The sequence below is a fragment of the Corvus moneduloides genome, chromosome 12 (genome assembly GCF_009650955.1).
Source record: "Corvus moneduloides isolate bCorMon1 chromosome 12, bCorMon1.pri, whole genome shotgun sequence".
Taxonomy (NCBI): domain Eukaryota; kingdom Metazoa; phylum Chordata; class Aves; order Passeriformes; family Corvidae; genus Corvus; species Corvus moneduloides.
The window spans coordinates 6608826-6630523 of NC_045487.1; the positions used below are offsets into that span (position 1 = coordinate 6608826).

General features: G+C 56.6%; 2 protein-coding genes across 6 annotated transcripts; one reads left to right on the forward strand and one right to left on the reverse strand.

Moving 5' to 3' along the window:
* The first annotated feature begins 894 nt into the window (after window positions 1-894).
* On the forward strand, window positions 895-12931 carry ENKD1 (enkurin domain containing 1). Of its 4 annotated transcripts, none has more exons than XM_032121893.1 (9): window positions 895-981; window positions 3615-3726; window positions 5246-5374; window positions 5649-5879; window positions 6999-7171; window positions 9262-9423; window positions 10518-10687; window positions 11567-11703; window positions 12182-12931. In XM_032121893.1, the coding sequence occupies exons 3-9, from the start codon at window positions 5290-5292 to the stop codon at window positions 12340-12342; spliced, it is 1119 nt and encodes a 372-aa protein (XP_031977784.1). In that variant the 5' UTR covers window positions 895-981; window positions 3615-3726; window positions 5246-5289; the 3' UTR covers window positions 12343-12931. The 4 variants fall into 4 exon arrangements, with proteins under 4 accessions (XP_031977784.1, XP_031977785.1, XP_031977783.1 ...); XM_032121894.1 differs by having other exon boundaries at window positions 5268-5374; XM_032121892.1 differs by lacking the exon at window positions 3615-3726 and having other exon boundaries at window positions 903-981.
* A 1581-nt stretch (window positions 12932-14512) lies between these two features.
* On the reverse strand, window positions 14513-19944 carry PARD6A (par-6 family cell polarity regulator alpha). Of its 2 annotated transcripts, none has more exons than XM_032121897.1 (3): window positions 19847-19944; window positions 18331-18553; window positions 14513-15589 (listed from the first exon to the last, which is right to left on the reverse strand). In XM_032121897.1, exons 1-3 carry the CDS (start codon window positions 19907-19909, stop codon window positions 14805-14807), a joined length of 1071 nt encoding a protein of 356 aa, XP_031977788.1. In that variant the 5' UTR covers window positions 19910-19944; the 3' UTR covers window positions 14513-14804. The 2 variants fall into 2 exon arrangements, with proteins under 2 accessions (XP_031977788.1, XP_031977787.1); XM_032121896.1 differs by having other exon boundaries at window positions 14513-15592.
* Between the last annotated feature and the right edge of the window lie 1754 nt (window positions 19945-21698).

The window sequence follows — 21698 nt, forward strand, 5'->3', positions numbered from 1 at the left end:
GGTGGGAGCGTGGCTGCTTTTGTGCTCTGCGCAATCTCATCTCTACTGTGAGCTGTGTGAAGGAAGTGAAGGGAAATTCAGTTCTTCACCCAGAAGGTGGTTGGGCACTGGAATAGGCTCTCCAGGGAAGTGGTCGTGGCCCCAAGCTTGCCAGAGTTCAAGGAGAATTTGGACAATGCTCTGAGAGGCACAGGATGGGATTCTTGGGCTTGTCCTGTGCAGGGCCAGAAGTTGTACTCGATCCTGCCATAGGTGTGAGTATCTAATGTTATGTGGAGTGTGTGTGCTATGTAAAATGGATGAGATAATGTGTCCTGAGCTGACCTGGAAGTCACCACCTTCATTCAGATAGAAGAGCTCTGACTCTTTTCATGGCAGTTTGGGGCCTGTTTTGAAGCTGTCCTTCTGGAGCTGAGAACCTTCCTTTGTGCCTTTGTCACTAAGTTTGTATTGGGCAGAAAAAATCCAAAGTGCAGCTCCTTCTCTAGGAGAAGAAGGAAACACAAAACATCTCTAGGTGATCCCAGTGAAGGAAGGAGGGTGCCGAGACTCCTGGGTGCGAAGGAGACATGCCCGCAGATTTGTGCGGAGATGTGAAAGGGGCCTCTCGTGGGCTGGCTACAGCCTGAAGCTGCCCTGCCCAGGCACAGCAGGATGGTGACCACAGGAGCGCTCCTTTGGGCGAGGCAGATCCCAGCCGTGAAGCCTGGATTCTCCCGTGCAATCCCTGTGTGTTTAACGCAGATGTTGTGCAGTAGGGACCGGGGCCGGCCGGGGGGTCAGTGCCTCCCACGTGCTGCGGCTGCCCCGGCACAACCGGCGGGGCCGAGGGAGCAGCGCCGGGGGCGCTCCGGGCCGGGCCCGCCCCTCCCGGCGGAAGCGGCGGTTGCCGGGGAGCGGCGGGGCCGGGCCGGGCCCTCGGCTGCCTGCGGGCGGGCCCAGCCCAGCCCGGCCGGGAGCGCTTCTCCGCGGCCTCCCTCGGTGAGTCCTCTCGGGGCAGCCACACGGGCCCTGCCCGGCCCGGGGCCGCCCGCCGGGGCTCGGGAGCGGCGCGGGCCGGGGACGGCGGGGAGCCGGGCCCGGGGCAGAGGCAGCGCCCGCGGGGGAAGGCTGTGGGCCCCTGGCACCCCGGGACTGCGCTGCTGGCAGCGCCTCCCGAACCTCTCTCCCCGGACGAAGGGAGCCAGGAATGTCCCATCCCCCAGCGGTGTCCCATCCCCCAGCGGTGTCCCATCCCCCGGCGGTGTCCGGTCCCCCGGCGGTGTCCGGTCCCCCGGCGGTGTCCGCTGTCTCTCGCCGCGGTGCCGGGTCTCCGCACGTGTTCCCAGGCAGGGCTGGTGTTGATCTCCCGTGCCAGCCCGGCCGGAGGAGTCGCGGGTGCCACACAAGCTCCAGCCTCAGCACGGGGCTCGTCCTTGCGTCCGAGAGGAATCCCACGCGTTGAGGTGGGGCCTCCGTGTCGTCATTTGCCCTTGCCCTCCAGAGAGAGGACTGGGCTGCAGCTCTGTAATATCCACATCAGTGTCTGCCCATCTTCCCCGGCCCTCGTTCAGCTCCTGCTCCAGCTGCTGCAGGACATGCATCTGACTCCCTGGGCAGTCTGTCCAAGCTGGCTTTATTCCAAAAGGGCTGTTGGTAGACACCAGCTCCCAGAAATGCAAATACCACTATCACACCTGGCTGTACCTGCCCCTCTGTTTTCAGAGAGACAAAAGGAAAAATGAGTCTTTGAGACTGCCAGGTGGGGAAGAGCTGGTGAGACCTGGGGAAACCTGCCTGTGGAATAGTATTAGAAGGAGAATATTAATCTCTCCCATAGCAGTCAGCAAGGAGAAAGCTTACGCAGGGACAAAAACTACTGGGTAGTTTCACAGCACATTGACCTCTGGTTCTAACTCCCAGTTCTTCAGGAGGGATGGTCACAGATCCAGGAACCCCGCTGCTTCTGTGCAGCCCTCGGGCATGGAAGTTATCCTGATGTGACTTTCCATTTCAGCTAAAACTGTTGAGGAAGGAATCAAACATGCAAGACCAGCTGCACAGAGATTAGCCCTTTGATTTGCTGCAGATGACTTGCTCTGCTTATCACAGCTTATCACAGCCGTGGGATGTTTTTTCCCATGCTTTTTGCAGAGATTGGCTCATGAAGGCAAGAAGCTGGGCTGGCATCAGCTCTGTGTGTGGTAGCAGCTTCCTGGCCAGGGACCCAGGCACAGTGAAAATGTCATCTGTGAAGAAAAGGGAATGCTTCAAAGTCAGATGCAGTGGGTTCAAGGCTGTGAAATACACCTGCCTGAGGCTTGTCTGTTCCCATGTTTTGCAGTTACCTTAACTACAATGCCAAAAACAAGCCACAAAAGGAAGCTGTGGTTCTTACAGGCTCTGAAAGGGCTCAGTTTACCAGGGGAATAAGTAGCATTTTTACCACTTGGTCAGCTGCAGCAAAGGGCACAGAGTCGAGTTAATGGCCGTTAAACTTGCAGACACTCTGGGAGAGAGAGGGCTGGAACCTGCATCGCTTGACTCCTAGGCCAGCATAAAGCCATGGTTCTAGAGGAGAAGGGAGCAGCACGCTGGAGTGAATGAGCAGTGTTGAAGTTGTTGGGTTACTCCAGCAACTGCTCTGTGCCTCCTGTAGCTGTGCGGGGTGGCTGGGAGCTGTGACTCTTCCCCAGGGAGTCTGCAGGCTGGCAGGGTGGAGGAAGAGAGAGGAGTTGCACGCATATATCTGTTTACCTGAACTTTTTCAGCCTGGTTTGCAGAGTGTGGCTGCATCTCGCAGCCTGTGAATGCATAAATGGTGTGTGTCTGGTGGCAGCAGGTCGGGTACTGCGTTGTTGATGTTCAGCTTTCTGATGTGGTGGTAGAGAAGATGCTTTCCTGGGTGCAAGCAGTGATCAGGTCGCTGCCCAAGAGGGCTGACCCTGTTCCCTCATCCCTCTCCTCTGTGTTCATAAGTACATTCTCCTGCTGTGTTACCCCGGTGCTTGCTCCAGTGCTTCTCTGATCCCCCAGTGGAAGTAAAAGCCATGTCCCTTTTGGACAAAAGGTTACGTGGGCAGAAAACGAACCCAGTGAAAGAAGTGACTTGTTTGAGGCAGGGGTAGTGAATGGCATTGACTCAGCAGCCCAGGACTGTTGGTGCTGCAAAGCTGTCCCAAGAAATGAAGCTGGTAGGAATGACAGCAGAGGAGGTCACACATCCCCTCCTGGCAGGAGTGAGCCGTGAGGGTCTCTCACTCATGTCCCCCAAATAGGCCCGTGGTCAGCAGGAGCAGAGCAGCAGCTTGGGAGGTCTGTACCAGTGGTTGGTAACTGAGGCTTGGCAGCTGCTTCCTGGGGCTGGGACACCGGTGCTGGGGGCTTGTGTCCCTCATAGGTCCCTACACAGGCAAGGTGCTCTCTATTGTAATGAGGTTGTCTGATCTTATAAGATCCCAAGCCAGAGGTGATGTGACTTGCAAATCAGGGAGTGGGTGTCATTTGCAAATTCCCTGCAGCAGGGCAGGGTGCAGCTGGGATGTGAAGGTATAAAATGAGCCTTCCATCCCTGCCTCCCATCAACTTGCCTTTCCTCCTTCAATCCCCCGCAGTAATTGTCTGCTCTGTTACAGGTCTTGATTTCAGCCTGTCATTTTGCGTGTAAATCACTGGGTTGAGACTCGAGTTCAGATCAAGATCAGATGTGCATTTCAAAGCCAGTAGCTGCTCTGGAGTGATCTCATGGTGAATGCTTTTTTTTTTTTTTTTGTCTAGAATAAGAGATCCTGTTCTGGCTTAGTTGGATCCATTATGAGGAGATTAAATAATACCTAGCCAGCATCCTTCTTTTATCTCTGGCTGAGAGTCTGTGCCTGCTTTTCAGAAATAGCTTTTCCAAAGCAGCTGGGTGCAGGCTGCACATGCATGCTGGTGTGCAGCAGTCAGCACTGCTTACATTGCCTCTGCCGCTGTGTCCAGGAGATGAATAACAGCGTTTTGCTAATGGGTCTCATGTCAACAGGGGTGATTTAGCAAGAAAAAGACTGCAGTGCATTAGTTGCTAAGACTCAGACTCACTCAGCCTTGCCCTGATCGTTTATTGGTTTATAAATTAAACTGCAGATGCTGCGTCCCGTCAGTGCTGGCATGTCGAGGATCCTGAAAGGGGTTCTTCCCATCGAGTTGTCTCAGAAATGTTTAAATTACTGCCTCAGGAGTCAGGGAGTGCAGGTTGTAGCCCCAGCTCTTACAGAAGTGACTCCAGCCAAGCTGCCCTGGCACCTGTCAAAATCATGGTGTGACTCTGGTGAGGCTCTTGTGGCATCTGCTGAGAGCTCACCAGCAGTCTGTGCCTGCTGGTATGGCATCCTGCATCCTCATGTTCTGAGCAGGTTTGTTGTAGGCATAAAAATGTTATCCAGGAGATCTTGGTGGACAGTGCAGGGAAATTGATGCTGGCTGCTCCTGTCCCTTCCTGGTGGAAAGGTCTGTGCTTCTGTCGTGGGGAGGAGAGAGGCAACAGGGACCTGTGTGGGCCAGGGCAGGAACTTCTGGATCTGTGCTGCTTTGAAAAGTACTTCAGAAACGAAAAACATGTTATTCTAAGCGGGTAACTCTGTTCTCCCCAAAATCTGAGATACCATCTGGGCTCTTCCCCAGAAATCCAGTCTCTGCCCCTGCATGGTCCTGGAGTGAAATGTTTTGTCTTTTTGTAAAGTGTTTGTCCTTCTGAGGGTCAGCCCCAGCCTGCTCAGGGGTGGTGCCAGCACAGGTGTGTTCTCAGGGAGGATATGGATGGCTGAGTGGTGCAGGGGCTTCAGCTTCTTCTGGACAGGTTGTGTTTGAACCACAGGAGACATTTAGAGGGAGCCCAAGGTGCAGGATAATTCAAATCTCAGGCTAAAACCTGTCAGATGATGGCCAGCCACCTTGTGTTTCCTGTTCACTCCTTCTGTGTCTGCGTTGGACGTTTCCATATGGGAGGACAAAGCCAGGAAGGATTTTTTATACCGAAGGTACCAATATTACAGCAACTGTGGACATTTTCAGCACCAGTAAAAACACTGATTAGACCCACAGTAGGGACAGGGCTGCTGGACCCCTTGTTTCACCTGCATGAAGTCCAATTTGGTTTCTATCTGCAGGACATCTCTGTAGCTGGGGGTGAGCTGTCAAATGAAAGTCAGAAATTCCCAGATATAGATATAGATATAAAATGTAGCTTTTCAGTGGCTCAGTGGGCCCTGTTCATTTCTGTTCTCAGTGGTGGTTGGTTTCTGTGGCAGAGGCAGAGCAACGTGTGGCAGGATGTGTGAAGGGCCATCCAGGATTTCTGGACCCATTCCTCCAGACCCAACACTCTTTCCAGAGTATTACAAACGTCCCTTCTCAGGTGAGTCCTTGATGCTTGTTACAGGTTTGGGGGTTTGTGCTTTGGCATGACACAGCTTGATGTCTTTATCCCTTGGCGTCCTCGACAGTCTCTATTCAGATTGATGAAGGTGCTTCTGATGGTGATCCTAAAGTGGTCTGTACAGCTGGTTGAAAGATGGGAAAGCATAAGGCTGAGATGGAGAGTGGATCTTCACATTGTTTGTAGGCTGTGGATGCAGAAAACTGAGGTAAGATCATTTCCTGGCAAGGTTCTCCTTTTTCTGTCTCTACAGCTCGAGGGAGGCTGGAAGGAAATGCTCAGAAGCTGTGTTTAACTTTAACCTCTGGCCCCCTGGACCCAGTTCCCAACCCGTACCTCGCTTTGGGCAGTGCCCGCCAGGCCCAGCCAGCCCCCCGCATTCGCCCCAGCGGGAAGGACTTCCTGGAGAAGGGACAGAAAGGGACACTCAGCCTCTTACTGCAGCTTGAAGGGATCTCCCTTGACAGGGAGCTGCCAGTCAAGAGTAAGTACAGCCAAATCACTGCTGGCTTCAGCTGCCTTTGGGGCCAAGGATGAAGCTTTGGGGATTTGGGATGGATTCCCAGGATCTGATGCCTGAGGACAGCTTGAGCTTCACAGGGCTCGTCACCCCATCTCCAGCTTTTGGCCTGGCACTGGAGTCACCTGTGCTAGAACCTGTAATGTTTTGGCCTCCCTGGCTCCAGTTTCAGGTTTAGAATGGGAAGAGGGACTTTAAAAAAGGTGCAAAAATTTGGACTTCTTTATAGTAAAACTTACATAGGAATCAAGTAAAACCTCGATGTATTGAGGATGTTTAACATGGCAAGTTCCTTGTTGGGGAAGCCAGGCGGGATTTGGGAAGAGTGTCTGTGTATGTAGATGTGAGAACATCCAAAAGATGTTCTTTTCTCCAGGAATGTCACCCAGAATACATTCAGAGGTCCAGGAAGGAGATAAGGCTGAGCACTGTGTGTCATTTTAATTTACTTCATGTGCTGGCACTGCCCTTAGCCTGGTGCCAGTGTGGTGAATGCCACAACTGCTGTGCCCAAGTAGGGTGGGGAACAGGTCTGGTTATGTCATCTGAGATATTCCCTGTCTTGGGGAGCCCAAGGAAGGGTAATTTTTGATTCTAAAACGAAACAGAAAAAATCCCTAATCCATAGTCTTGATTGTGTCCCCTTGAATATGGGACAATGGCTGACCCTGAAACCAGGAGCAGTGCAAGCTCAAGGCTCTGCAGCTGCCATTAATCAGCCCTCTCCACTTCAGAAACACCATGGGAGCTGACATGGGAATTGACCTCACTCTTGAGAGGATGCTGGCATGGCTTGTCTGGCATAGTCCATACTGGAACAAGTGGAGAACAAGGGAGTCTGTGGACACAGCAGTGTGCAACAGACCTGTGCTGATGCTCCTCTGGCAGAAGAGTCGGTCTGGAAGTGTGCACCTAACAGGGGCAGGATGTAGAGATGGTCTAGTCTGCAGGAGAGGGGAGAGCTTGCTGGTTCTCTGGGCTGTTGGACCAGAAGGGATCTGTGGCTCTGGTGCCAGCACTCCGAGAGCCTGTGTCCTGTGGCAGTGTCTGGAAGGTGAAAGTGTGTCTCCCCTTGCTGAGCAGGGAAAGAGGCCAAGGACTACGAGAAGGAAAATGTGAGGCGGATAAAGGAGATTCAGAAGAAGTGCAAAGAGAAGGAGCGAGCCCAAGAGCACAGCCAGCCCAAGCCTGTGAAAGCTCTGTGGAAGTCCCAGAAATATGAAAATGTGGAGTCAAAGGTGAAGGCCAAACTGCAGGTTGGTATCTATGGAGGAGCTCTTGAACTCTCCAGGCTCGGGATGTGGCTCAGCCATGAGGGACGGTGGGATGATGGAGACAGGGGAGTCCTGGAGCCTGCAGGATCTGGGGGCATCTCAGTGCTGAAGCACAATGGGCAGATGTGGCAGTGGGGCTGTGAGTGAGTGTGTGCTTTGGGTCCAGAGAGTGATTGCTGCAGTAATCCCTGTCCTGTTTCCCCCTTGTAGCCATATTTCCTGCTGAGGGATGCTCCCATCTGGCTTTTCAGCTTCCCCGTGTTTGGGGCAGCGCTTCTCTGCAGTTTGTGCCAGAAGGCTGTGGCATTTTGTCCCACGGATTGTGGTTCTCAGGGATAGGTCTGCAGGCTGCGTTGAGCCTCAGTCCAACTGTTCCCAGCCTGTGGATACACAGTGGGCAGTGTGTATCCACACATTCTTCCCTGAATAATTGTCCTGGTGAACAACCACTGCTCAGTGGGGGCACACAGACATCTCCAGGCACTCAGGGTTGAGGCCTCATAGATCAGCACAGCCTGTGAGCATGCTGAATTGGATCCTTTAAGTTCCTCCTCATCTCTGCATTGCTTCCCTTTCATCTGTGGCCAGCTTTTGATGCTAAAGTGACGTGTATTGATAACAACTGCAAAAATTGGCAAGATGATTCCCAAGCCAGTGGTTCCAACTGCTGTGTCCCTTCTTCCTGGTGTGTCACCAACCTCTTTGGTGTCTGTGACCCTTCCACACATGGGAGCAAACCCACAAATGCTTCAAGAACACAAGCCTACGCTCTTGTTTGACAAGTCCTCTGGGTTAGAGGAAGATTGAGCTCATTTCTTCCTTTGTTTTGGGGAAAGGGGGTGGTCTCTGCGCAGGCAGTTTCTGCGTGGTGCATTACTTGTGCTCTGTGTATTCCTCCAGAGAGGCCCTGGCAGTGACTCATGATGCTTTAACTGTTGCTGTGGCTCTCCTGGAGCTCAGGTGTTCTCTGTGAAGGATCTTCATCTTCTGTGGAGCTGCTACTGCTGCTCAGAGTTCCAGTTGATTCTGCTGGATCTTGGTGACTAATGCAGAGTTTCTTCTCTGTCATCTGTCCCTGAGGCTGTTACCTGTTGCAGTTGCCTTGGAAAGGGCTCTGGCAGTCCCAGGGCTGCCGTGGAGGGAGGTGGGGCAAGCTGTTCTCTGCACTCCTGAGGTCACAGACTCACTCAACTTTGAGCCAGCTGTGCTAGGTAAAGGCAATTCTCATTAACTTACCAGAGAGATCCAGATCTCCTGTTGAAACAAGACTGATCATCCTTAGAGCATGAACAGCCTGGGCAGTGCTGAGGGCACCCCATACCCTGCTCCTCACACCCAGCCCAGCAATGTGGCTGCCCAGTCCCACCATCAGTCTGCAGCTCTGCCCACCTGAAAGGGCTAGGCAGGAAGGAATCTCCAGGGAGCTGCAGCTCAGCTGAGACCTTGGATATTTGTAAAGATCTGGGGGTGGCCCTGTTCAGTTCCCATCACTTCCAAGGGCAGAGCAGTGTCCTTGCTGCATTTATTGTAAGGTCACCCCCTTGCCACAGTGTCAACTTTCAGTTTTCAGGGTTTGTTTGCAACAAGACTGTCTGACATAGTCCCAGACCACCTGCTAGACATCAAGTACTGTCACCTGGTGCCAGTGCTAACCATAGCCATTGAAGATGCCCCTCAGTGCTATTCCACCAGACTCCTTCACCCTCTGCTCCTTTTTCTTTCTAGAGTGATATAGCCACAGATCTGAGGTGCTGAGCAGAGCAGCACTTGAGAACAGCACCTCAGCAGGCAGCTTCGTGCCTCCCTGTTTGATCCAAATGTGTTTCTGCAGACTCCCCCACCATTTCTTAGCAATTCTTTACAAAGTTCAGATCCCAGGTCCAGATCTGTGGCTGACTACAGATTGTCTTCCCCCAAGAACTTCTGCCAGGTCATGGCAGAAGGTGTGTGCTGTCGTGTGCCTGCTGGAAACCCGTGGCTGAGCTTGTGGTTGACCACCCAAACTTGGTTGGGAGGGTTTCTCTTTGCTCCAACCTCCCTCCACTGGTGGATCTTTTCTTGCCTTTCCCCAGGAGACCTCCCCACCTCCAAATCCCGAGGCTGTGAATTTCCTGAGGGCATATTCTCGCTGTGGCTCTGGGATCAAGCCGTGCAGACCACTGTCCCCAAGGCCTGTCAGAGCAAAAGCAGGAGCAGGCACAGAGGCTCCAGAGGCACAGGGTGCTGAAACCAAGGTGAGTTACACACTACCTGCATCCATCCCAGGGACTTCTGGCACTCATCCATTGCTCCTGCTTTGAACCCTTCATGCCTTCTAAAGTGTTGGGTCAGGTGTGCTGCATGAGTAGGGAGATCTGTAAATACTGATCCTGGCTGAAGGGAAGGAACAGGGTCTTGGTCACTGGGGTGGTGAGATGGGTGTTCAGGGGTTGTTAATGCTACCTTCTGACTTCATCTTCACTCAAAGAGATCATGAAGTTCCCTTTGAAAATTCCACCTCCTCATGCCAGCAATCTCAAATCTGCTCTTCCAAGGGCTTTGTGGGAGGTCTTGGAGATTTGAAGGCTGTTCCCACTGTAATCAAAGGATCTGTGGCTTCTGGATGTTAGATAAAAATTTGGGAAATGGGTGTGCTTTTTAGTAAGGAGAGTTAAATCAGCATGAGTAGTTAAACCTTTCAAGTAGTCTGTTTGGGAGGTCCTAAACAGCTCCATGACTCATGTCCTTTTCCCTTGGCAAGTGTGAGGTTGTCAGTTTGTTGGTTCCTAAATGCCATAAATGACTTAATTAAACAGGACATGATCTCCAAAGGAGGAAAACCAGGAAAACCTTAAATGCAAACACAGCCACCTTCTCCCCTGTTTTGTCCAGCAGAGGAGCTGTTGTGGAGGTGCTGTCTTTGGGGAGGTGGCCCAAGGATCAGCAAAGTTCCTGCTCTGCCAGGGGTTCTGGTGCATTTCCTGGCCTGGTGAGCGTCCAACCTGTTTTTCCTCTGCCCTCAAAATGCACCAGGAGGAGCCATGGGGACTATGTCAAGCCTGTTTATTTCTGTCCTTCTAGCTTTTAAGGCATGTGATCATCTTGGGGACCTCAAAGAGGTCAGGTTTAGGCTTGGCTTTTGGTGCCTGCCTTCCCAAACCACAGCCATAGCTCTTGCCTGTCTGTGGCTGCACACTGAGACAGGCTGTGCCGAGAGTCTGCCTGTCCTGCTGTCTTACAATTCAGTATCTTGTGTGGTGCCTCTTTCCTTTTTCCCTCCCCTGGGCAGTGGCAGCTGGCTGTGTGCATGCCCAGCCTGCCCCTGATGCCTCTCTCTCTCTTCTCCCAGATGCAGGTGGAGGGCAGGAGTATTGACTTCATCAGGCACAACGCCTGCGCTGCCAAGCGGGCCCCGCTGCGCCGCTCCCAGTCCCTGCAGGCGCTGGCCGAGCTGCTGCAGCAGAAGCACCGGGAGCAGGAGGAATACAACGCCAAGCAAAAGGGCCACGTCCCCCAGTAGTATGTGTGCCCCTCTCTGCTCCACGGGACTGTGACAGCCTTGATTGAAACCCCCAGCTTCTGCCCAGAGAGATGGGCTGGGCACAGAGGCGCGCTCGCCGTGTGCAGCGGTGCCATTTTCTGTCACCTGGGGAGTAAACGCTGGCCCTCCTGCTTTCTTGTCTTAACCAGCATCCCATGCCCAGTGTGACAGGCTCAGGGAGAGTTTTGTGTCCTCCTCCCTTGCTTGCTGTTGTACAATGATGCTGATAGGGGGAAGCTCTGTGTACCTTGAGAAATGTGCTCCTGCCCCTTTGTAAGCTTTGTTCCACGTGATGTAGCTTTGGCATTGAAAGATCTGGTATTGGAGAGGCAGACATCTCTCAGCTCTGCCTCACAAGTGTTCATCCTGCCTTGGGCCTGGGTTCTGAGGAACATCCAGCTAGTGCCGTGCATTTTGGGGTTCTGCATGGAAAACATGGTTCCTGGTGACCCTATCCTAGGAATGACCATGGTGCCAGTCCTTTGGCTGTGCTGTCCTCTGCCAGCATCCCTGGCCATGAGCTGCTCTGTTCATTCTGCCACTGGCCCACAGAAAGTTTGGCGAGGACTCAGTGAGCCAGAAACGAGGAGCAACAGCCCTTGTCTCCAAGTTGGCCTGAGTACATCTCTCCCAGCAGCCCTTTGGTGCATGTGGAGCACATTTGCTGGTCCACGCATGTGGGTTAGACCCGGTGTGTCCCCCACCACAAGGGTGTGTGCCAGCACGTGGGGCCCTGTGGTTCAGCCAGCGACACAGAGCCTGGCAGGGTTTGAAGGGCACATTCCTGGCCTCTGCCTGCGCCCCTGGGCCACCCCTCCTGCCAGATGTGCTGACAGCTGCTCTCCTTTGCCTCACAGCCTGCTGGAGAGGAAGGAGCTGTGGCGCAAGCAGATGGAGGAGCGACTGCGAAACCTGCCAGACCCCGACACGCCGCCCGGTCACACCATGATGCCAGAGAGCCAGCGGCTGGAGACCCTCAGCAATCTGAAGCAGAGTAAGAGCAAAAGGAACTGGGATTCCAGCTCAGAAAAACAGGCAATCCTAGACAGGATAAGGGAGAAGAGACACAGGGACACAGATTCCTGCCACTTGGAGAGGTGCCTGGATTAAGGCATGTGTAGGCAGGGTGTGAGCTGTGTGCATGGAAAGAGCAATCAATCAATCAGTGTCCTGCAGGTTGCAGGACTGGCTCTCTGCAGCAGTCTTGTCCAGTGGACCTGATGTTAGGGTTGCTATTGCTCCTAAAATGTTCAAAGTATTTTGGTTGGAAGGGACCTTCAGAGGTCTCTAGTCCAATCCTTGGTTCTCAAAGCTGGAGCAAGTCCCTCAAGTCCTCCTCCAGCTGAGCTTTAAATAGAGGGATTCTAGGTCCTTGTTCTGCTCCTGCCATCATGTTCGTGGTCATAACATTAGAAAAAGGATGGATTTTTTTGCTCTCCAACTTACACAACTTTTTTTTTTCTCTTTCACAGGCCAGGAGCAGCTGATAAAGGATCTGGTTCTGCTGCCAATGCGTGGAGACAGCCTCAAGATGCAGAAGAGGCGGGTAGAGCTCGAGAGGAAGCTCTCCCAGATAGAAGAGGCAATCAAAATTTTCTCAAGGCCCAAGGTTTTCATCAAGTTGGACTCCTGAGCTGGTGGGGCCAGGTGTGCTGTGCTGCTCTGCCTGAACATCCTTTATTGCTGGGCAAGAATGGACATCACTTTGGGAGGGAAGGAGAGGAAGCCAAGTTCCATACCCTGGGCCCATGCAGGTGCTGATACAGTGTCCAATATGCAGCTGGCATCTCTTGCTGACCTTTCAGTGCTGTGTCTTGACCACAGAAAAGGGAGGGAGATGCCTTAGTAAAGGCCCTGCTCAATGGTCTGGAGAACAGTTGTCTCTGCTGCTTGACTTCTCACAGATCAGCTCTCTACTCCAGATCCGTGGCATCACCTCTTACTTTCCCTTTTTTTCCTACTTCTAGAAATTGGTAGAAGGTTTCTTGTGCTGCTTCCTGTAGTGTTCCTTGTCACCCTCTTTCTCCTGAGCTGGACCATGGCCATGGCTCATCCTGAGCACCTCAGGGGACAGCTTGGGGACAAGGAAGAGGCACAGAGCTTCAGTGTTTTCTGCCCAGGGAAGGGCTGGGCTGTCAGGAGGATCTGGTGGGGTGTCTGGAGAAGCCTTTGTTGTCTGTGGGGCAGGAGATACTCCAATAAATCATCATTTCCATCCTGCAGTGTGTGTGCAGCTCCCAGGGGACCCAGCAGGGCCTGAGGAGTGGTGTGGGCAGCAGCAACCAGCAGCACTGGCACAGTGCAGGCAGGGGATGAGCCGTGGGTTTCAGAGGGCCGGGTGCTGGGACGTGGTGGTGGACATGGAGTGGAGACTGTGCAAAATCCTGACAGATCTCCATCCACAGGCTGGCAGCACAGAGCTGGGCAGGTGCCATCGTGGAGGTGAGCTCACTGCTGCCTTACCTGCAGATGCCATGCAGGAACCTGCACAGACCTTTGCAGGGATCCTGCTGCATGAAGCAAAGGAAAATTTAAGGTGTAAGGGATTGCTGGAGGGCTTGGTGCATCTCCTGCTCAGCAGAGGTGTGATGCCACAGCTTGGAGCCATATCCAGCTGAATTAAGAGAACTTCCAGGGATGAGGTTGCCCCCATCACCTTGCTGGGGCTCTGTCTCCAGACAGTGCCAGCCTCAGGGGGAACACTTTTTCCCCTGAAATCCCATCACGTTTTCCCATGTTGCAGCCTTTGCTGTTGCTCTGTCTCCTTTCGCTACAGGGTGGGGATACTGTGCACAGATCCCTCAAGCAGCTGCCTTATTGCAGGGGTTGCTCCATCCTGGGCAGGATTTTGTGGGGTGGGGATATTGTGGAGTCTTCCAGCCCAGCCTGTGTCACCTGGCACACTGCAGTGCCCTGGGATGTCAGGGCTGATGCCACTGCCAAGGGCTGGGAAATACTTTGGCACTTGAGGGCTGGAGGAGGTGAGATGCCAACTGGAAAATCACCCCATGTGCCCCTGGGGCCACCTCAGGGCAAACCCCACAGCCAGGCTGAGCCGGCTGGATGAGAGGGACTGGGGGCCATGGGCACAGCCCCTGGGCACCTCCCAGCCCAAAACAAGCCTGGGCTAACCAGCCCTGCTGCCAGATCTGCTCTCTGGTCTGTCTGGGCCCTGGCTGTGTGCCCTGAGTGCCCTCAGCCCTTGCTGCATTCCCTGCCTGCCCTGGCCTGGCTGAGGCTGTGAATGGAGAGTTGGCGCTGACTTTTCAGACCCTGAGAGCTGCAGGTCTTCCTCCTTGCCAGTCCCACCACAAGCCCTTGGCAGCAGTGAGTGCCACCATCAGCTTGGCACTTTGGGAGAGGAACTGAGGGTGCTGGGAGCCCCAGCAGAGCAACAGGGGCAGGTATGCACTGCCCCCTGCCCTGAGCTTGGGGCTGAAGAAGGAGGATGGGGCTGCACTATCCCCAGCAGCACTTGCAGGGCTGAGTGACAGCCAAGGTGCTGCTGCCAGACCAGTGGCCTCACCTGCATTAGTGAAGGCACTGCAGCAGGGACAAGGTGGGAATGGAGGGGCCAAGCAAGGCTCATTGCATCAGGCCAGATGGCTGCCCGAAGCAGCCTGGACATGTGCCATGGGACAGACATGATGGGTCTTGATGGGTCACCCAGCAGAGCAGCAAAGCCACAAGCTGTGCCAAGGTCAAGGCCACCACTTCCAGGCACTGCCTTACGTGCACAGGGCTGGGGTACCCACCCGCTGTCCCCCTCCTCCCTGCAGTGACACGAACCAGGGACAAGCACGGTGCTTTCTAGAAAAAGTTTTACTGTCCATTGCAATATATTAATGATGCATATTTCAATAAAACAATTAAAAACTCCCTCTTGCTTGGAAGGGGAGGCAAAGGGGCTCAGAAGGGCAGTGCCCGGCTCGAGTGGGTGCCACAGTGGGGCTCCCGGGGACGCGGGGGGTGGGAGAGGGCAGTGGGCAGCGCCTCTCCACCCCTGCCCGCTGGCCGCATCATCACCCCGGTGTCCACATCCAGCCTGGATGAGCAGAAACCCGGCCGGCCACCGAGCGGCACAGGCCCCTGCAGCTATAGGGTGAGGAGGGTGCCATCCTCCCGTCCACTGCCCCTGCCAGGGCTGCCGTCGTGGCTGCCGAGGGACTGCAGGGAGCCCCGCGAGCTGTGCGGGGACAGGCTCCGCTGGAGGGGTCCGTCCGCGGGGCCCCCGTTGGGGCAGCCCCCAGGGATGTAGTGGGACGCGCTGTCGCTCTCGATGACCAGGTCGCCCTCCTCGTCGCTCTCGGCCGTGCTGTAGTTGCTCAGGTACTGCGAGGCCGGGCTGGGGGTCTGCTGGCTGGGGGTGCTGTCCGTGGACATGCCGGAGCTGCCCGAGGCCTTGCTGCTGCGGATGACGTTGTTGCGCTGGTTGGCCGGCTTGACAGTGATGATGAGGTTGTGGCTGTTGGCCACCATCATGTCCGTCACTTGGTCCAGAGACTTGCCAGCCACATCGATGCCATTCACCTCCAGGATCTCGTCGCTCACTGCCAGCAGCCCCGTGCTCTCGGCCAGGCCACCCTTCACCAGGCGGGAGATGAAGATGCCGGGCACCTTCTCGACGCCCTGCGGGGCCACGCGCACGCTGATGCCGTCGCGGATGTAGAAGCCCAGCGGTTTGTCGGAGCCGTGCTTGTGGAGCCGCACGCGCCGGTGGGTCTCGGGCAGGATGTCCACGTCGATGATGGAGGAGATCTGGCGGAAGTCCTGGGGCATCCCGATGAGGAGGTGAGGCTTGGCCCGGTAGTGTGCTGGGCGCAGCAGCCCCTTCTTCTTCCGCTGCAAGGAGTTGGAGGCGAAGACGCTGGCATCAGACTCTGCTGTAGGGAGCAAGGGAGGACACAGGTCAGGCACCGCAGCTGCTGGGGACACGAACGTGTGCCCTTGGCCCCAGGTGCTGGCGCAGCGGTCAGGAGAAGGGCCCAGCTCACAGGTCTCACTGGCTTTTCCTCCCCAGATCATCAGCCTGGCTTTCCCTGCAGCCTGTCTCTGCTGGGGCCCGTCTCCTGGGATTACCCAGCGTACACAGGCCAGGATTACTGGGATCGAGGCAGTGATTCAGCCTTAATCACACTTTAAGCCAAACTCTGCAGTTTAACACTAGAGCTGCCAGCCCTGATGGTGTGGGAGCTGCAGCCATGCCCCAGTTTGGGTTTGGGGAGAGAGGATCCCCCCCATGAGTGTGCTGTGGTGGCAGCCAACTCCCTTAGCGTGAGTCCAACCCCAGGAGACAGCACCAGAGTTCCCTGCCCCACTAGAGCAGGGCTATCACTGGCATGGGTTAGTGATAGCCACCGCTGTGTCCTGAAGAACTCTGCCACCCCCAGGAACAGAGACTCCCCACCTCCTGGAAATCCATCCCAGGGCTGCAGCATCCTCAGGGCCCCTGAATATCCCAGACTGTGATTTGTGCCAGTGTCTCTCATTCCACTATCAGGTACCTTCACGAAGGGTTTGACTCTCTCCTTCTGAACCGTGCCCTGGGGCTGCTCTGTCAGGCCCAGCTCCAACCCATCATGTGTGGCCTCATCCACCAGGTGCTGCGGAGTATCCCCTGCTTCCTCTCTGGTTTCTCTCCATGTCTTTCCATTGGGGAGCCCAGATCTGGATGCTCCATGGTCAGCACATTCCCCACAGTGTCCCCCACCAGCATCTGGACCCTGCTCCAGCTGCAGGGCTGCTGGGGATCCCCCCAGGCCCAGGGGACATGGGATTTCTCCCTAGCCAAGCCAGCCTGACAGGGCTCCTGGCTTATAAATATCTCCCTGCACACACAGCCTTGGCATATTTTTAGCTCGGGGAAGGGCGGCGGAGGCTTTCCCACAGCTATTTCAGCACACAGCTCCTCTCCAAGGGGCGCAGAGTGGCTGGGCCAGGCAGGTGCAGCACACCAAGGGTGAGACCCACAGTAGTGCTGGCAATGTCCCACACTTTCCCCTGCCCCTCCCATGAGCCTTGGCCCAAGGAGGGGCAGTGCTGTTGTCCCAGCCAGGCTGCCCCACAGGGATGGCTTCACCCAACGGGGTGATGGCACAGAGGAGAGCCCAGCTGCAGCCTTTGCTTTTTGCCCCACTGTGGCAGGACTGGCTGCTGCGGAGCCCACTGATGGGAGCACACCCGTGTGTGTGCACAGCTCCCTGCAGCCGGCGGTCTGAGAGGCTCTGCAGCCACATTCCTCAGCGACCCAGACCGGTTCAACGACAGCCCAGCCTTGGGATGACCTGGATCCATTTTAAATTAGCTGTGAATCACCCAGGACTTGCTCCTGGCCTCTCTGCACACCTCCCTGTGGTGCTGCCGGCCCCTCGGCCCCTCTCCTGCGGGCACAGCCAGGTGCTGGGGCTCCCTGGTGCTGCCTGCTCGCCTTCCTTATCAGGCTGCCCATGGAGCACGCAGAGCCTGCTCGCTCTCCACATTGTGCTGTCTTGGCACAGTCAGCCATGGGCCCTCACAGGCTTTTCCAGCAGCAGACAGGGTGGATCTTGGGAGCAGGAGCGGTGCTCCCACAGCAGCCCAGGCACACCCACCCCTGCACCAGCACTCCATGTCACAGCCTGGGTCCAAGGAACAGGGGATGGTTTGGTGCTGGCAGCAACAGCCCCTGAGCACACCACGGGCTCCAGCAGCCTGGATCACTGCTGCCAGCCCCCACACCATGTGGCCACAGAGGAAACACATGTCCAGGGCATCCCACACCACCCTGATGCAAAAGCCCAGGAAAACTGGCACAGCAGCCAGGGCTGGCCACCAGCATCACCCCTCACCCAGAGACTTCATACCACTAACATGAGCTGGAAACACAGACTCGCTCTGGATGCTGTGCTGGGAAAACTGTGGCTCTGGGTCAGACTCTGGCTCTGTGAACTGCTGACTGATGATGCTATGAAAGAGAAAATCTCGGTGCTACTAAACTGAGTGGAAGGGGATGGGCTTGTTTTCCCTGCAAACAGGAGAAATACTCTGAGTATTTGTCACTTGGAGGCTTTCATCCTCGCCGAGACGCTGCTCTCAGGATGTTATCAGGTGCAAGGAAGTGGTTCCCTGGGAATATGCCACTAAGGTCAGGGCAAGCCCCTGATCTGCCAGGGAGGCACCAAGCCTCTTCCCAATATCAAAAATCCAGCGGCACCCAGCACCCTGAGAGCTCTGCCAAAATGATGGCTGTTGCCTCCTCAGGGCAGGGAGCCTGATGAGGTTGCTGGCGCAGCGCTCACGGGAGTAACACGGGTGTTATCTGGGAGCCCACGCAAGCTTGGCTGGAAAACACAACTTCAAAGGGGTGAATTTCAAGGATCTGCCTTTGCTCACCAGGTCGCACGAGGCTGGGCTGGGGCAGGTGCCCTCGGCTGCCAGGGAGAGCCTGTGTGGGTGCCACAGCCCTGGCAGGGTTCTGGGAGCCTTCCAGTGCCACCATCTCCACATCCATCCACCAAAGCAGTGGCTGGAGGGTATGTGACCAGCCATGCCCCTGCTGGCACAGTCCAAAGGTGGAACCAGAAGTACTGCGGGATGTGGCTCATCTCTCTTGATAGGAGGACAGATCCGGTGCCCTGCTTACCCTTCTTCTGGATGATGACCCTGAGGAGGGGGTTGGCAGAGGACAGGGCTTTGTGGTAGTTGTCGTCATTGTTGATGGGCAGGAGGTCGCCGTGGATGTCCGTGTAGCCCAGGAGCACGTCCACCCGTGGGATCTGGTGCACTGTCTGCAGCAGCTGGTAGAAGTCCTGGAAGCTGCCGGCTCCGGAGCGCTTCATGGCAAAGCGGCGAAATTCAGCGTCGAACTGCAGAGGAGGACGAGGAAGAGGAGGAAGAGGGGGACTCTGGGCAGGGCTGGCTCCGGCCGGCAGGACCGATGCAGGCAGGGCACCACAGAGAGCTGCCCCAGGGCAGGCAGAGCCTTGATGCTGCCGGCTCCGGAGCCCGGCCGCACCAAGGCAGCAGTGTCAGTCAGGAAGAGCCCGTCCCAAAAACAAAGTAAAAGGAGCGAAGCCGTTTTCCTGCCCAAACATTGAAGTGATGGGGCAGAGAGATGGCCCCGCGGCAGAGGAAGGACCCTGTGGCCGTACCACCAGCCGTGGCAGACTCCGTGCTGCCGGGAGGCCCTTCCCTGCGACACGGGCGCTGCCGTAGCACCTGGTGAGCAACAGTGCTAATTAATGCCTCCTTCCGTCACGACGAAGGGGAAGCCAATTAAGAACAGGCTGAGGAACACTGCGAGGATCGGGCTGCCCGCGGGGGTCACACCCCAGCTGTCGGGGTAGGCGGTGGCCACCACGTCCTGGGAAAGGGGGCACCCTGCACCCTGCCGGGGGTCCCGAGCAGGCAATGGCACAGCTGGGCGAGTGCACATCTGCATAAGGGTGCAGAAAGGAAGTGCACACATCTGGGTGAGCACAGAGATGGCTGGGTAGGCACAGGTGGATAATGGTGCATAGCTGGGTGAGTGCACACATCTGGACAAGGGTGTGCCAGGTGAGCACATATCTGGGTAAGCAGACACGTCTGGGGGAGATCACAACTGGGCGAGCGCACAGTCATGCAGGTGTGCACATCTGGATGCACGACAGGGGCTCGTCCCTTGCTGGGGGTGCACATCTGGGTGATGGCATAGCCGGGGATGCGCATGCCTTGGCGAGCACGCACATCTGGATGAGTAGACATCTGGGCGAGGTGTGTCCCCGGGGTGACCGCACACCCAGCACACCCGCACCGGCGGGGCCACCCCGCACACCGCGGCTGCGGGAACGGCGCACCGGCGCCCTGCGCATCTGGCGAGCGCTCCGCTGCGGCGTTCCCACGGCCGCGCCGAGCGAGCCCGCAGCCCGGCAGAGCCCACGGTGGCGGGACGCCGCGGCCGCCGGGCCGGGCTGGGCTCGGGGAGGCTCCGGGCAGCGCCGCCGCAGCACAGGGGAGCGGAGAGCCCGCACGGCCTGGCTCCCGCGCCGCTCCCCGGTGCGCGGTGCCACCCCACGTGTGCTGCCCGACGCGGGGGCGACGCGCTCGGTCGTGACCCGGCGGAACCGGCACCGGCATCGGCATCAGCATCACCGGCCCTGTCCCCGGCGGGCGCTTACCTTGCTCTTGACCTCGATGACGGGCTCGGCGGAGCGCGCCGGCGTGCGGTGGTGCTTGGCCATGGTGCGGGCCGGGCCGGGCCGCGGGGCCGCGCCGCCACCGCCGCTCCCGCGGCCACGGGGGATTTTCACCGGCCATGACGTCACCGGCGGGCAGGCCGGGCGCCGCCGCGCCATTGGCCCAGGCGGGGCCGGGGGCGGGGCCGGGCGGCTGCTGACAACGTCGCCGTGGTAACGGGGGTGGGGACGGGCGGGCGGCAGGACCCCCTCCTCATCCTCATCCTCATCCTCATCCTCATCCTCATCCTCATCCTCATCCCTGTCCGCATCCCCGTCCCCATCTCAATCCCCTCCACGTCGGCCCCGTCGCTCCACCCGAGCACGGCTCCACTCCCCGTTGGGCCGCCGCCGAGCCGGGACGGCACCGGGCACCGCGCCGGTAACCTCGGGCGTCCCATCGCTGTCAGGAACCTCACTAGCGACGCATTAAACCCAACAGCGGCCCCTCTTTGGGGACACCGGGCTCCGGCACGCGGCCAGCATCCGCACGGAATCCCCTCGAATGTCACCGGTGGAAGCCTCGACCCCGTCCGGGAATATCCCGGCGTTTCCCCATGCTGGCGGGAGGCTTCCAATGCTACCGGTTTGGTGGCCTTTGGCAGAGGGTAGCAGGGAACGTTTTCCAACTGTGCCCCTCGTTTCCCAACTGTGCCCCTCGTTTCCCACCTCCTGGTTACACGTTCGTTCTGGTTTTTCTCCCTTGTCTGGCAGGGAAGTTCTGTGCTGCCCTGGAGCAGTGTGGGCCAGGGAAGGTTCATTGTTTCAGGGATGATTTGCTTTGCTGAGCAGTGGAACAGCTGAGGGAGTGGAGGGAAACTGCCCAAGTTCACCGGGTGTGCAGCAAAGCCTCTCCGTGCCCGTCCCAGTACCAGGCTGCCAGGACATGCAGCTAGAGCACATCTCCTCGGTGCTGCCGGGCTGTGTCCACAGGTGATGCCCTTGGGATGTGTCTCTGGCAGAACTGGCTCGCTCGGGCACAGAAACACTCAGAGACAGCCAAAGAGCCCCTTCCCCGCAGACCCCGCTGCAGTGCAGCTCTGCTGGCAATGCCAGAGCACGCCGTGAGCTCCCTGCCTGCCGGCACCAGGGCCACCTGCCCCAGCGCCTGAACGAGACCGAATTCTTGTTCATGGACTGCGAGGAATCTTGGAGCCAAAGGGGTCATGACAGCAGTACCATGAAACAGTTTTTAAAGCCAGACACCTAACGAATACAGTGCTTCCGACAGAATAAACATATCGAACCAAGCCCGCAGAATCAGCTTGGCTTGTCTGGATTCTTGCTGCCCTTTGATCCCTGCCCTATCCTGGCCCAGGGAGCAACCTCTGGACAGGACAGAATTGTATCACACCCCGGCATCCCCACAGCACCAGGCCTGCGTTAGCTGGACTGTGGCTCCTGGCAGGCTCATCCCCTGCGTCACCGTGCCTGGGTGAGCACAGGAGCGTGCCAGGCTGAGAGACTGTGGGGCATCTCCTCATGTCCTGGCAAATTCTCTGCCGGCTGTTCCTGCTGTGCTGAGTGATTGCCACGCCATGAAAACCAGCCTGACCACAAACAGAGCTGTAAACTCATCAGCAATACCCCGCTCAGCCCCCACCGTTTTTGTTTTTTTTTTTTTTAAACAGAGTAATTGTGTTGAGGTCGGAGAGATAATCCTGATTTACACCGTGGTTAATATTTACGCAGGTGACAAAAGCAGCTTGCAGCCCTTCATCTCCAATTTTGGTAAATTGAAGTTAATTGTTCAGCAGGACAGTAGGGTGATGTGCTGGTCACACCTTCTGTATTA

Bases quoted from the DNA above. Each gene is read 5' to 3' on its own strand.
- PARD6A (XM_032121896.1), bottom strand. From the start codon at position 19,909: ATGGCCAAGCACCACCGCACGCCGGCGCGCTCCGCCGAGCCCGTCATC. The intron at 18,554-19,846 runs GTAAGCGCCCGC...CCTCCTCTGCAG, and splicing joins TCATCGAGGTCAAGAGCAAG to TTCGACGCTGAATTTCGCCG. The intron at 15,593-18,330 runs GTAAGCAGGGCA...TGCTCCCTACAG, and splicing joins GGTCATCATCCAGAAGAAGG to CAGAGTCTGATGCCAGCGTC.
- ENKD1 (XM_032121893.1), top strand. From the start codon at position 5,290: ATGTGTGAAGGGCCATCCAGGATTTCTGGACCCATTCCTCCAGACCCA. The intron at 5,880-6,998 runs GTAAGTACAGCC...CTTGCTGAGCAG, and splicing joins CAGGGAGCTGCCAGTCAAGA to GGAAAGAGGCCAAGGACTAC. The intron at 11,704-12,181 runs GTAAGAGCAAAA...TCTCTTTCACAG, and splicing joins CCTCAGCAATCTGAAGCAGA to GCCAGGAGCAGCTGATAAAG.